Here is a 13,347-nt window from a genome sequence, read left to right as displayed (position 1 = left end):
TTATGATAACAACATCCTAAAGATTGATTCTATACTTAGTTTGACAAGTTTATTCGACCTCTAATATAACTTTTTGAAGTTTTCGTCCGACGTTCGCCTGGACCTGCACGAGCGTTTGGATATGCGTAACGGATGTGAAATGGCTAGCTAGTTAGCGGGTACGCGCTAGTAGCGTTTCAATCAGTTACGTCACTTGCTCTGAAACCTAGAAGTAGTGTTGCACCTTGCTCTGCAAGGGCCGCGGCTTTTGTGGAGTGATGGGTAACGACGCTTCGTGGGTGTCAGTTGTTGATGTGTGCAGAGGGTCCCTGGTTCGCGCCCGTGTCGGGGCGAGGGGACGTACTAAAGTTATACTGTTACATTGATGCTGTTGACCCGGATCACTGGTTGCTGCGGAAAAGGAGGAGGTTGAAAGGGGGGTGAGTGTAACGGATGTGAAATGGCTAGCTAGTTAGCGGGTACGCGCTAGTAGCGTTTCAATCAGTTACGTCACTTGCTCTGAAACCTAGAAGTAGTGTTGCACCTTGCTCTGCAAGGGCCGCGGCTTTTGTGGAGCGATGGGTAACGACGCTTCGTGGGTGTCAGTTGTTGATGTGTGCAGAGGGTCCCTGGTTCGCGCCCGTGTCGGGGCGAGGGGACGTACTAAAGTTATACTGTTACATATGTGTACTATACGCGCTAACAAAAGTAGCTACTTGGACATAAATGATGTACATTACCGAACAAAATGAACATTTCTTGTGGAAGTGGGAGTCCTGGGAGTGCATTCCGACGAAGATCAGCAAAGGTAAGTGAAGATTTATAATGCTTTTTATGAGTTTTGTTGACTGCACAATATGGCGGGTGACTGTATGGCTTACTTTTGTGGCTGAACGCTGTTCTCAGATGATTGAATATTGTGCTTTTGCCGTAAAGAATTTTGAAATCTGACACAGCGCTTGCATTAAGAACAAGTGTATCTTTAATTCTATGTAAAACATGTATCTTTCATCAAAGTTTATGATGAGTATTTATGTTATTTGACGTGGCTCTCTGCAATTTCTCCGGATATTTGTGATTCTGTGATTTTGCGGTGACCTAACATAATCGTTTGTGGTGCTTTCGCTGAAAAGCCTATTTGAAATTGGACACTTTGGTGGGATTAACAACAAGATTACCTTTAAAATGGTATAAGATACATGTATGTTTGAGGAATTTTAATTATGAGATTTCTGTTTGAATTTGGCACCCTGCACTTTCACTGGCTGTTAACGGGATTGCAGCTTTAAGAAGTTTTAAATAGTCCCCGCAAAACACTAGTCTCAACATCAACAGTGAAGAGGCAACTCCGGGATGCTGGCCTTCTAGGCAGAGTTGCAAAGAAAAAAACATATCTCAGACTGGCCAATAAAAATAAAATATTAAGATGGGCAAAAGAACACACACACTAGACAGAGGAACTCTGCCTAGAAGGCCAGCATCCCGGAGTCGCCTCTTCATTGGTGACGTTGAGACTGCAATGTAGCAGCCACATGGCAAAGTTGCCACATTATGACTACCTGTACAAATCATCCATGGCTTTTGGTAGCTATTGTTAGGTTTGTGCTAATGTTTGCCTTGAGCGCTGAATGTCACAAAAGTTTAGGGATAACAAGTATCATTCACTTGATACATGGAGGGACTGTTGTTAATGCTGTAGCTAATGTCTATCACCTTGGGTATGAAGTATCCCCCCAGTGTTGCGTCTTTGCTAGCCATCTTGGGGAAACCCAGCGGCACAATGTTGCCCATCCCCTGTGTCTCATGGATGACAGTGTCAGTGTAGGACATGTTGGGCTGGCGGGACTGGCTTGTCACTGTTTATCTCAGCCTGGACCTTCCCTGGAGGGAAAAGGTGAAGGGATCAATCAATTGATCAATAGATCAATCAAATAATCAACCAATCAATCAATCACGCGGGTGCTGTGGAAGAGTCGACTCCCCCTGTATCTCTGGGTAGTTCATCATGTAGACCAGGGCCTAGCATAAAGGGGTGGCAACGGTCTTCATCCCAGCCTCGATCAGGTCCAGGGTACTTACCACTAGGGTCTCTGTATTGAACACTGACATACTGAGTTTCATAATTCAAAGAGCCAACCAAAGAGGGGGGAAGTCTGTCATATGAAAATCAGTGCTCCCTCCTTTCCATTACAAAGACATGGTTCCCACACCCTGCTGAACACGGGGTTTCAAATACCACCGACACCAACATCTTCACATTATGAAATGACTCCACTGACAACTATAGGGCAAAATGTCAGAAACGTCATTGCTTATGACCTTTTTAATCTGAACATGGACTGTTTGAAGAGTTTTATCTCAAGTTTTTTGTGATCTGTTCTGGTTGGATTTCCCCTCCAGCCCTTTGATGATGGAGATGGAAACTGACTGGGGTAAAGAAATCAGAAATCTAGAGCAACACGACCGAGCTTCCAGCTCTGACACACGTACACTTTTCATTCACACTCTTCTCAACACACACACATGCTCGTCACAATGGAAGAGGCACATGTATAGCTTCCTAATCAATATCTGTTATATTTGGAAGCCTCACACACACACACACACACACACACACACACACACACACACACACACACACACACACACACACACACACACACACACACACACACACACACACACACACACACACACACACACACGTATACTGTAGTATAGTATAGTACATTTTCGATCTATGGTCTTTATAGAATGCATTAGGGACACCATGTGTGGAGTAGGCACCTCTGATGAGGAGATGGGACTGTGAGTAGTGCATTGGATTTAACTTGACCGGCAAGCAGGGTTGGTGGGGTTTTCACTTTTTAATTGATTCCATTGTAGCAAACAAACTAGATCAAAGACACCATTAAACACACCATAAAATTGCATAACATGGCAGCACTTAATTATTGCAGCCATACCAAAAATGATATGCAGGAAAGTAGTCTACTTTGTAATCTGCTAACAACACATTTAGTGAAAACAGTTATTGAGGACACCGACCTCTGAGTTAGCTGAGTTAACAGAACCGCTGTGGTTCCTTAAGTGGGGCAAAGTAACATAGAAAGTTTCTGCTAAAATACCTCAGATCTAGGTCATTGCCTCCTTTAAAGAAGTTTCATCACCAAGTATAAGAACAAAGATGACAAAAACATCTTGCAAGCAAGTCGTCAGCAAATGAAGGTTTAGTAATACCTGGATTATGCTGAATGTTAATCTTTATTTTACTATTTGACATAATCCACAGATGGGTTATCAGTCCTCTTCAAAGAAGGGATGTGGACACTTTAACATGCTGGTGAGTAACAGTCATCCAAATGTTTTTATCTTGACATTATACCGATATAAAAAACTAGAGAGATCTGGGCAAATAGAAGACTGAAGGAAGTAGACAGACGAAGTGTTATTGTATTACTATTTCAACATGTTACTTTCTTATTATGTACTTCATGACTTATCCTAGGTGACTTTAAGAATGTGTTAGGATTTATTTTCTAAAAGAATGTGTATACAAAGGTGAAGTTTAATAAGGTCACATATCTCATGTGTGCAGTTCATGTGCAGACACTATGATAAATAAAGTTGAAGTCTGAAGTTTACATACACCTTAGCCAAATACATTTAAATTCAGTTTTTCACAATTCCTGACATTTAATCCTTGTAAAAGTTCCCTGTCTTAGGTCAGTCAGGATCACCACTTTATTTTAAGAATGTGAAATGTCAGAAAAATAGCAGAGAGAATGATTTATTTCAGCTTTTATTTATTTCATCACATTCCCAGTGGGTCAGAAGTTTACATACACTCAATTAGTATTTGGTAGCATTGCCTTTAAATGGTTTAACTTGGGTCAAACGTTTTGGGTAGCCTTCCACAAGCTTCCCACAATAAGTTGGGTGAATTTTGGCCCATTCCTCCTGACAGAGCTGGTGTAACTGAGTCAGGTTTGTAGGCCTCTTTGCTTGCACACACTTTTTCAGTTCTGCCCACAAATTTTCTATAGGATTGAGGTCAGGGCTTTGTGATGGCCACTCCAATACTTTGACTTTGTTGTTCTTAAGCCATTTTGCCGCAACTTTGGAAGTATGCTTGGGGTCATAGTCCATTTGGAAGATATACAGTGGGGCAAAAAAGTATTTAGTCAGCCACCAATTGTGCAAGTTCTCCCACTTAAAAAGATGAGAGAGACCTGTAATTTTCATCATAGGTACACTTCAACTATGACAGACAAAATGAGAAAAAAAAATCCAGAAAATCACATTGTAGGATTTTTAATGAATTTATTTGCAAATTATGGTGGAAAATAAGTATTTGGTCAATAACAAAAGTTTATCTCAATACTTTGTTGTATACCCTTTGTTGGCAATGACAGAGGTCAAACGTTTTCTGTAAGTCTTCACAAGGTTTTCACACACTGTTGCTGGTATTTTGGCCCATTCCTCCATGCAGATCTCCTCTAGAGCAGTGATGTTTTGGGGCTGTTGCTGGGCAACACGGACTTTCAACTCCCTCCAAAGATTTTCTATGGGGTTGAGATCTGGAGACTGGCTAGGCCACTCCAGGACCTTGAAATGCTTCTTGCGAAGCCACTCCTTCGTTGCCCGGGCGGTGTGTTTGGGATTATTGTCATGCTGAAAGACCCAGCCACGTTTCATCTTCAATGCCCTTGCTGATGGAAGGAGGTTTTCACTCAAAATCTCACGATACATGGCCCCATTCATTCTGTCCTTTACACGGATCAGTCGTCCTGGTCCCTTTGCAGAAAAAAAGCCCCAAAGCATGATGTTTCCACCCCCATGCTTCACAGTAGGTATGGTGTTCTTTGGATGCAACTCAGCATTCTTTGTCCTCCAAACACGACGAGTTGAGTTTTTACCAAAAAGTTATATTTTGGTTTCATCTGACCATATGACATTCTCCCAATCTTCTTCTGGATCATCCAAATGCTCTCTAGCAAACTTCAGACGGGCCTGGACATGTACTGGCTTAAGCAGGGGGACACGTCTGGCACTGCAGGATTTGAGTCCCTGGCGGCGTAGTGTGTTACTGATGGTAGGCTTTGTTACTTTGGTCCCAGCTCTCTGCAGGTCATTCACTAGGTCCCCCCGTGTGGTTCTGGGATTTTTGCTCACCGTTCTTGTGATCATTTTGACCCCACGGGGTGAGATCTTGCGTGGAGCCCCAGATCGAGGGAGATTATCAGTGGTCTTGTATGTCTTCCATTTCCTAATAATTGCTCCCACAGTTGATTTCTTCAAACCAAGCTGCTTACCTATTGCAGATTCAGTCTTCCCAGCCTGGTGCAAGTCTACAATTTTGTTTCTGGTGTCCTTTGACAGCTCTTTGGTCTTGGCCATAGTGGAGTTTGGAGTGTGACTGTTTGAGGTTGTGGACAGGTGTCTTTTATACTGATAACAAGTTCAAACAGGTGCCATTAATACAGGTAACGAGTGGAGGACAGAGGAGCCTCTTAAAGAAGAAGTTACAGGTCTGTGAGAGCCAGAAATCTTGCTTGTTTGTAGGTGACCAAATACTTATTTTCCACCATAATTTGCAAATAAATTCATTAAAAATCCTACAATGTGATTTTCTGGATTTATTTTTCTCATTTTGTCTGTCATAGTTGAAGTGTTACAGGCCTCTCTCATCTTTTTAAGTGGGAGAACTTGCACAATTGGTGGCTGACTAAATACTTTTTTGCCCCACTGTAGATACTTTAGTACCTGTTCCTCCAGCATCTTCACAAGGTCATTCGCTGTTGTTCTGGATTTGTGATACAGTGAATTATAAGTTAAATAATCTGTCTGGAAAAATGACTTGTGTCATGCATAAAGTAGATCTCCTAACTGACTTGCCAAAACTATAGTTTGTTAAGAAGAAATTTGTGGAGTGGTTGAAAAACGAGGTTTAATGACTCCAACCTTTGTATGTAAACTTCCGACTTCAACTGTATATATCTGTCATGTATCCTATTCCACTCACTTAGCTATCACGATTTCAACTGCCTCTACTTCGGTTAATTCATGTTAACTGCTGTATACAGACATTTCTAAGAGGAAGAGCATGGTCAGATCTAGTCTCTCTCTTGGCAAAAACATATCTAGTGCTAAAATGAGCTGAACCATATCAACCAATATGTTCAGTACTCTAAATGTCATTGCTCCTATTAATGATGTATAATTCTGGCATTGAGATCAGGAAGGTTATTTTGATATGAGGCTACAGTTGTGGCCAATTTGATCTGTCATTACAATCAAGATCAATTGTTCAGCTGAAAAGTATTTGTGCTAATGTGTCTGTAGACACAGAAAGCCAGAGAACAGGTGAGATGAGTCTCTTCAGAACCATTTGGAGGACTACCGTCATATTTCTCTTGTACAGATGTAAGTGATTCCTGTATTTTTGTAATATGGAAATAAATAATGTTGTGCATTACATTTTACATTCCAATAAATGTTTAGTTTAACATGGTTTAGTATTGCTTAATAACATTCCAGAGTTGGTTCATTCCTCTCTAGAGCGAACTGCCCGTGACATCACAACACAGTGCATTCGGAAAGTATCCAGACCCCTTGTATTTTTCCACATTTTGTTACATTACAGCCTTATTCTAACGTGATTAAATAGTTTTCCCCCCCCTCATCAATCTACACAAAATACCCCATAATGACAAAACTCTTTTGAAATGTTTTGCTAAATTATTTTTAAAAAACTGACATTTACACATTTACATCACATTTACATAAGTATTCAGACCCTTTTACTCAGTACTTTGTTGAAGAACTTTTGCCAGTGATTGCAGCCTTGAGTCTTCTTGGGTATGACAAGCTTGGCACACCTGATTTGGGGAGTTTCTCCCATTCTTCTCTGCAGATCCTCTCAAGCTCTGTCAGGTTGGATGGGGAGCGTTGCTGCACAGCTATTTCAGGTCTTTCCAGAGATGTTTGATCGGGTTCAAGTCCGGGCTCTGGCTGGGCCACTCAAGGACATTCAGAGACTTGTCCCGAAGCCACTCCTGCGTTGTCTTGGCTGTGTGCTTATGGTCATTGTCCTGTTGGAAGTTGAACCTTCGCCCCAGTCTGAGGTCCTGAGCGCTCTAGAGCAGGTTTTTATCAAGGATCTCTCCGTACTTTGCTCCATTCTTCTTTCCCTCAATCCTGACTAGTCTCCCAGTCCCTGCCGCTGAAAAACATGCCCACAGCATGATGCCACCACCATGCTTCACCGTAGGAACAGTGCATTCAGGCCAAAGAGTTCAATCTTGATGTTATCAGACCATTGAATCTTGTTTCTCATGGTCTGAAAATCCTTTAGGTGCCTTTTGGCAACTCCAAGCGGGCTGTCATGTGCCTTTTACTGAGGAGTGGCTTCCGTCTGGACACTACCATAGAGGCCTGATTGGTGGAGTGCTGCACAGATGGTTGTCCTTCTGGAATGTTTTCCCATCTCCACAGAGGAACTCTGGAGCTCTGTAAGAGTGACCATTCAGCTATTGGTCACCTCCCTGACCAAGGCCCTTCCCCCCCGATTGCTCAGTTTGGCTGAGCGGCCAGCTCTAGGAAGAGTGTTGGTGGTTCCAAGCTTCTTCCATCTAAGAATTATGGAGGCCACTGTGTTCTTGGGGACCTTCAATGCTGCAGACATTTTTTGGTACCCTTCCCCAGATCTGTGCCTCGACACAATCCTGTCTCGGAGCTCTACAGCCAATTCCTTTGACCTCATGGCTTGGGTTTTGCTCTGAAATGAACTGTGGAACCTTATGTAGACAGGTGTGTGCTCAATTTTGAGTCTCATAGCAAAGGGTCTGAATACTTATGTAAAAAAAAATTGGGGGGGGGGGGGGTATTGTGTGTAGATTGATGAGGAGAAAATAGTATTTAATCCATTGTAGGATAAGGCTGTAACGTAACAAAATGTGGAAAAGTCAAGGGGTCTGAATACTTTCCGAATGCACTGTATGTAACACTGTGTTATGTTGTGTTTGTGGACAGGTACATTCCAGGTTCCAGCCAGCCCCTCAGGTCCGAGAATGGGTATCATCTGTCAGGGGTCTGTGACTGTAGAACCTGGGCCACTCTTTCGCATGGGTTCCAACCTTACAGTGTACTGCACAACCACAAAGCCCCACTGTGGCCAGAGGTCTGTATGTCGGTCGGTCGGTAGATAGATAGGTGTCGATCGGTTGGTGTTTGTCTGCCTGCCTGCCTATATGTTTGTCTGTCTGTCTGTATATAGAGAGGAAGGAGAGTGGCATAATGAAGAGAAGGGAACAGAGAGAGACGTTTTGTAGTATTGAAACCTCTTTGTGTTGTCAGTTTATCTGTGGAACTGAATGGGCAGGACCAGACGGCACTAGAGATCTTGAACTGTTCCACTGTCCGGCTGAGACTGACTAACCTCCGCACACCAAACTCCATTCTGGTCTGTAGGCTGCGGCAAACAGACGGACGCATACAGACTGTTTGTGGGCTAGACCTACACACTGGATGTACGTCTACTGTCTTTAGATTCTGGATGTTATCTTTGCGGTGTTGTTGCCTCTCTGGCTGGTTGATGTTGCTGCAAATTAGCATTAGTTCTTACTTGACCAATTCTGGACTCTTATGAAATAGTAAAACAAATATTTTAGATAAGTTATTCAGAGCAATTGCTAGACCCTGTAAGGGTGTGCTGTATACTATTGCTCTCCTTCCCTGCAGACCCTCCTGATGAGCCCAGTGGTATAGCCTGCCAGGCTTCCAGGGACTCAGAGGAGATCACCTGTAGCTGGAGCAGAGGACGGGAAACACACCTGGTCACAACCTACTATGTCTCAGTCAGGAGGTGAGCTGGGTGATGGGCCCTGTAGTGTGGTAAAGTCTGCTCACTGTCTTTTTCTCCACCCTGGGCTAGGGTTACCACATCAAAAATATATTGTGAATAGATGTGTAGCTACACTCTTAGACAAAAGGGTTCCAAAAGGATTATTCAGCTGTCCCCATAGGATAACCCTTTTTGGTTCCAGGTAAGAACCCTTTATGGTTCCAGGTAGAACCCTCTGAGGAAAGAATTCTACATGGAACCCAAAACGGTTCTACTTGGAACCAAAAGGGTTCTAGCTGGAACCAACACGTGTTCTTCAAATAATTATCTTATGGGGACAGCCGAAGAACCTTTTTAGGTTCTAGATAGCACCTTTTTTTCTCAACCTTTTATATACGTGGCTTGAGCACTTAAACAGAATAATTAACAGATTCAAGGCAAGGAAAGCTTTTTCCCATTTGTCCTTCTCTGGAAAAGTAATGTGACTTGCTTATCCACAGTGTGAACAGAGCCCAGGTGTTTCACCGTGAAATCCAGGGTACTGGTGTGTTCAGTATTCCACGGTTGGAGCTGGATGAGAATGAACAGTACCAGCTGAGTATAAGAGCTCACAACCACCTGGGAACATCACTGTCCCAACCCTTCAACTTCTCTGTCAATGATGTAGGTAAGTTCATGTCTCTGAAGACAAACGCATACATACATACCAGTTTTTTTATATCTTCATATATGTTGTTACCATAAAGGATGTGCACACGCCACTACCACCAAATTGCATCTCACTCTGGTGCTGGGAATAATACAAATAAAATCTATTTTAGAAATCCTTGTAAATATATACATAATGTTCTCTCATATTTGAAAATGTTTATGTGTTTTGCATGTGAAGTAATTTCTCATCCTGTAACTTGTTCCTTTTAAGGACATCTTGCTGTGAAATCCTCTGATATGGTTTGAGTTTGACATTGTTTTCAAAGGATCGGCTTCCTGCATGTATTGTCTCTGTGTGCTGATTAATACCAGGACTGTCAATGTTAATAAACCGTAAATGAAAAGGACATTGGGGCATAACAACTATTAAATAATGAGAACATCCCACTAAGCCCCTCTAGGTTTGTAATTTACCTGATGTGTCTCTTGGCATTGCAGTGATACCAGACACCCCTCAGATCATGAAGCTGGAGTTTTGGAGTGGCTCCAGGGCGGCTGTATTGCACTGGAACTGCTCTGAATACCCAAAACCTTTAAGACCCCACGTCAGGCTCAGAACAGGCAATGGCTCCTGGGTGAGTAATATTATATTGTCGTCATCAACATCCCCATTCCTCACCTTGGTAGCATCTAAATGTTCCAATACTGTACATGCACTCTAACAGTTGGACTAATACAAGAATAAAGAGAAGAAGTATGAGTGAATGCCATTGTCTGTTGGTGTTTTTGTGCAGGTGGAGCTACACTTGGATCTGAGCAGAGGCCTGGTCAAGGTGGAGGGCCTGAAGCCCATGACACAGTATGAGTTCCAGATCAGAGTCTGTTTCTCCATAGAGAGGCCAACCTCTGCACAGAGGTCCACCCCTGCGCTCAGGAACTCCTCCACCCAAAGGCCCCTCTGCAGTAGATGGAGCCCATCAGCTAGTAAAACAAGCCCAGGCATAGGTAAGCCCAGAGCCCAGCATGGTTTTTAAATAATGCACGTTTCAGAGAGAGCTTGTTCACACATTGCAGTGAGGGTTGGAAGTCACTGACAACAGATTATTTTGACAGTGTTGTGGAAGTTGTCTTAAGATAAAGTCCAAATGTAGATATTTTTACTAACCTGTAAAGTGTTGTCATCAGAGTAACTTGTTCTCCTTTATGTTTTCAGCCCCCACTAGAGAGCTGGATGTTTGGAGAGTGTTTGGTATCCCTGGGGTGGATGGGGTTCAGGATGTGACAGTACTGTGGAAGGTATCTGCAGAAACACTATCAGTTTTGATCGGTTGGTTTGCACGCTTAGCAACTAAAAGCTGTTCTTTGACCCCAAGAACTTTAAAGAAGATCAAATAGCATACTATGGTGGACTGTTGGTGGTAATTGTATTGTTTGAGGTTGTGATTTTTCAATGTTGTTCTGTAGAGCTTTAATCCTTAAATTTTGTTTGGATGATAAACTTGGATAATACTACATGGAAAGGAGATCATTATCTATTTATCTCTCTGTCTCACCTCTCTCTGTCTCACCTCTCTGTCTCACCTCTCTGTCTCACCTCTCTCTTTCTCACCTCTCGCTGTCTCACCTCTCTCTGTCTCACCTCTCTCTGTCTCACCTCTCTCTGTCTCATCTCTCTCTGTCTCACCTCTCTGTCTCACCTCTCTCTGTCTCACCTCTCTCTGTCTCATCTCTCTCTGTCTCACCTCTCTGTCTCACCTCTCTCTGTCTCACCTCTCTCTGTCTCACCTCTCTCTGTCTCACCTCTCTGTCTCACCTGTCTCTTTCTCACCTCTCTCTGTCTCACCTCTCTCTGTCTCACCTCTCTCTGTCTCACCTCTCTGTCTCATCTCTCTCTGTCTCACCTCTCTCTGTCTCATCTCTCTCTGTCTCACCTCTCTCTGTCTCACCTTTCCTCTTTTCTTCACTCTCTCCATCTGTTCCCCCCTCTCTCTCCTCAGCCCCTGTCTCCAGGTGACTATAGTGGTCATGTGTTGAGGTATGATCTGGTCTACCTGCATGAGGGTCAGAGACAGGAGGAGATCACCTATCCTGCTGGTGTCACCCAGTGTTCTGTCCAGGTGTCACCTGGGGTTCAGGAGTTGTTTGTAAGGGCTGTCACCTCCTACGGGACATCTCCACCTGCTACCATACAGCTCAAACACACAGGTGAGAAGATATACTTGCTACCATACAGCTCACACACACAGGTGAGAAGATATACTTGCTACCATACAGCTCACACACACAGGTGAGAAGATATACTTGCTACTACACACCTCACAGACACAGGTTTACTTGTTTTTCACTTAAGTAATTGTGATATGATGAACACCAACCATATTCTTTGTATTACAGGTGTGTCTGGGCCTGTTCTGAGAAGCCTCAGTCCGGCAAACGTAGAAGGAGGGGATGCAGTTGCCCTGTCCTGGTCGTGGGATGGATCTAGTGGGGCTGAAGCGGAGGTACTGTTGGGCTTTTTGGTGGAGTGGAAGAGTGGACGTCAGGAACTGGGCTGGCAGAGAGTGGCCAGGAAGAGAAACACAACACTCATCACAGGTAAGTACATAAGTCAGAACCACAGACACATTTCTGACCGTGTCTTTGTCTACAAACTGCTGCTGATTCTGACAAAGCATGTGATAGGGCAATGCTCATCATCAACCACAAGAGGTAGCTAGTGGAGAGAATTGACTATTTTGGACTACTGAGATAGACTCATCAAATCAAATGTTATTAGTTACATGCGCCGAATACAACAGGTGTAGACCTTACTTACGAGCCCCTAACCAACAATGCAGTTAAAACGAATACGAAATAAAAGTAACAAGTAATTAAAGAGCAGCAGTAAAATAACAATAGTGAGACTATATACAGGGGGGTACCGGTACAGAGTCAATGTGCAGGGGCACTGGTTAGTTGAGGTTATTAGGGTAATATGTACATGTAGGTAGAGTTATTAAAGTGACTATGCATAGATGATAAAAACAGAGAGTAGCAGCGGTGTAAAAGAGAGGGGGGGGGTTGGGCAATGCAAATAGTCTGGGTAGCCATTTGATTAGATGTTGAGGAGTCTTATGGCTTGGGGGTAGAAGCTGTTTAGAAGCCTCTAGTACCTAGACTTGCTTGCCATGCGGTAGCAGAGAGAACAGTCTATGACTAGGGTGGCTGGAGTCTTTGACAATTTTTAGTTCCTTCCTCTGACACCGCCTGGTATAGAGGTCCTGGATGGCAGGAAGCCACAGGGAGAGGTTGAAAATGTCAGTGAAGACACTTGCTGCGCATGCTCGCAGTAATCCATCTGGCCCTGCGGGCTTGTGAATATTGACCTGTTTAAAGGTCTTACTCACATTGGTTGCGGAGAGCGTGATCACACAGTCTTCCGGAACAGCTGGTGTTCTCATGCATGTTTCAGTGTTATTTGCCTCGAAGCAAGCATAGAAGTAGTTTAGCTCGTCTGATATGCTCGTGTCACTGGGCAGCTCTCAGCTGTGATTCCCTTTGTAGTCTGTAATGGTTTGCAAGCCCTGCCACATCTGACGAGCATCAGAGCCGGTGTAGTACGATTCGATCTTAGTCCTGTATTGACGCTTTACCTGTTTTATGGTTCATCGGAGGGTATAGTGGGATTTATTATAAGCTTCCGGGTTATAGTCCCGCTCCTTGAAAGTGGCAGCTCTAGCCTTTAGCTCAGTGCGGATGTTGCCTGTAATCCATGGCTTCTGGTTGGGGTATGTACGTTCAGTCACTGTGGGGACAACGTCATTGATGCACTTATTGATGAAGCCAGTGACTGATGTGGTGTACTCCTCAATGCCATCGGAAGAATCCCGGAA

General features: G+C 43.6%; 1 protein-coding gene across 1 annotated transcript in view; it reads left to right on the top strand.

Annotated features, from left to right (window-relative positions):
- The first annotated feature begins 3,269 nt into the window (after positions 1 to 3,269).
- Positions 3,270 to 13,347, top strand: part of il23r (interleukin 23 receptor) — a 21,847-nt gene continuing 11,769 nt past the window's right edge. The window contains exons 1-11 of the mRNA XM_039002595.1: positions 3,270 to 3,322; positions 6,325 to 6,405; positions 8,014 to 8,161; positions 8,338 to 8,510; positions 8,722 to 8,845; positions 9,325 to 9,491; positions 9,974 to 10,110; positions 10,270 to 10,480; positions 10,689 to 10,771; positions 11,473 to 11,680; positions 11,870 to 12,070. Coding sequence (XP_038858523.1) covers positions 6,351 to 6,405; positions 8,014 to 8,161; positions 8,338 to 8,510; positions 8,722 to 8,845; positions 9,325 to 9,491; positions 9,974 to 10,110; positions 10,270 to 10,480; positions 10,689 to 10,771; positions 11,473 to 11,680; positions 11,870 to 12,070 — 1,507 coding nt within the window. The 5' untranslated portion in view covers positions 3,270 to 3,322; positions 6,325 to 6,350. The remainder of the gene's footprint in view (positions 3,323 to 6,324; positions 6,406 to 8,013; positions 8,162 to 8,337; positions 8,511 to 8,721; positions 8,846 to 9,324; positions 9,492 to 9,973; positions 10,111 to 10,269; positions 10,481 to 10,688; positions 10,772 to 11,472; positions 11,681 to 11,869; positions 12,071 to 13,347) is intronic.

The sequence above is a fragment of the Salvelinus namaycush genome, chromosome 10 (genome assembly GCF_016432855.1).
Source record: "Salvelinus namaycush isolate Seneca chromosome 10, SaNama_1.0, whole genome shotgun sequence".
In the NCBI taxonomy this organism is placed as follows: domain Eukaryota; kingdom Metazoa; phylum Chordata; class Actinopteri; order Salmoniformes; family Salmonidae; genus Salvelinus; species Salvelinus namaycush.
The sequence above is the reverse complement of the archived record's forward strand: the minus strand, read 5'-3'. Positions and strand labels throughout refer to the sequence as shown.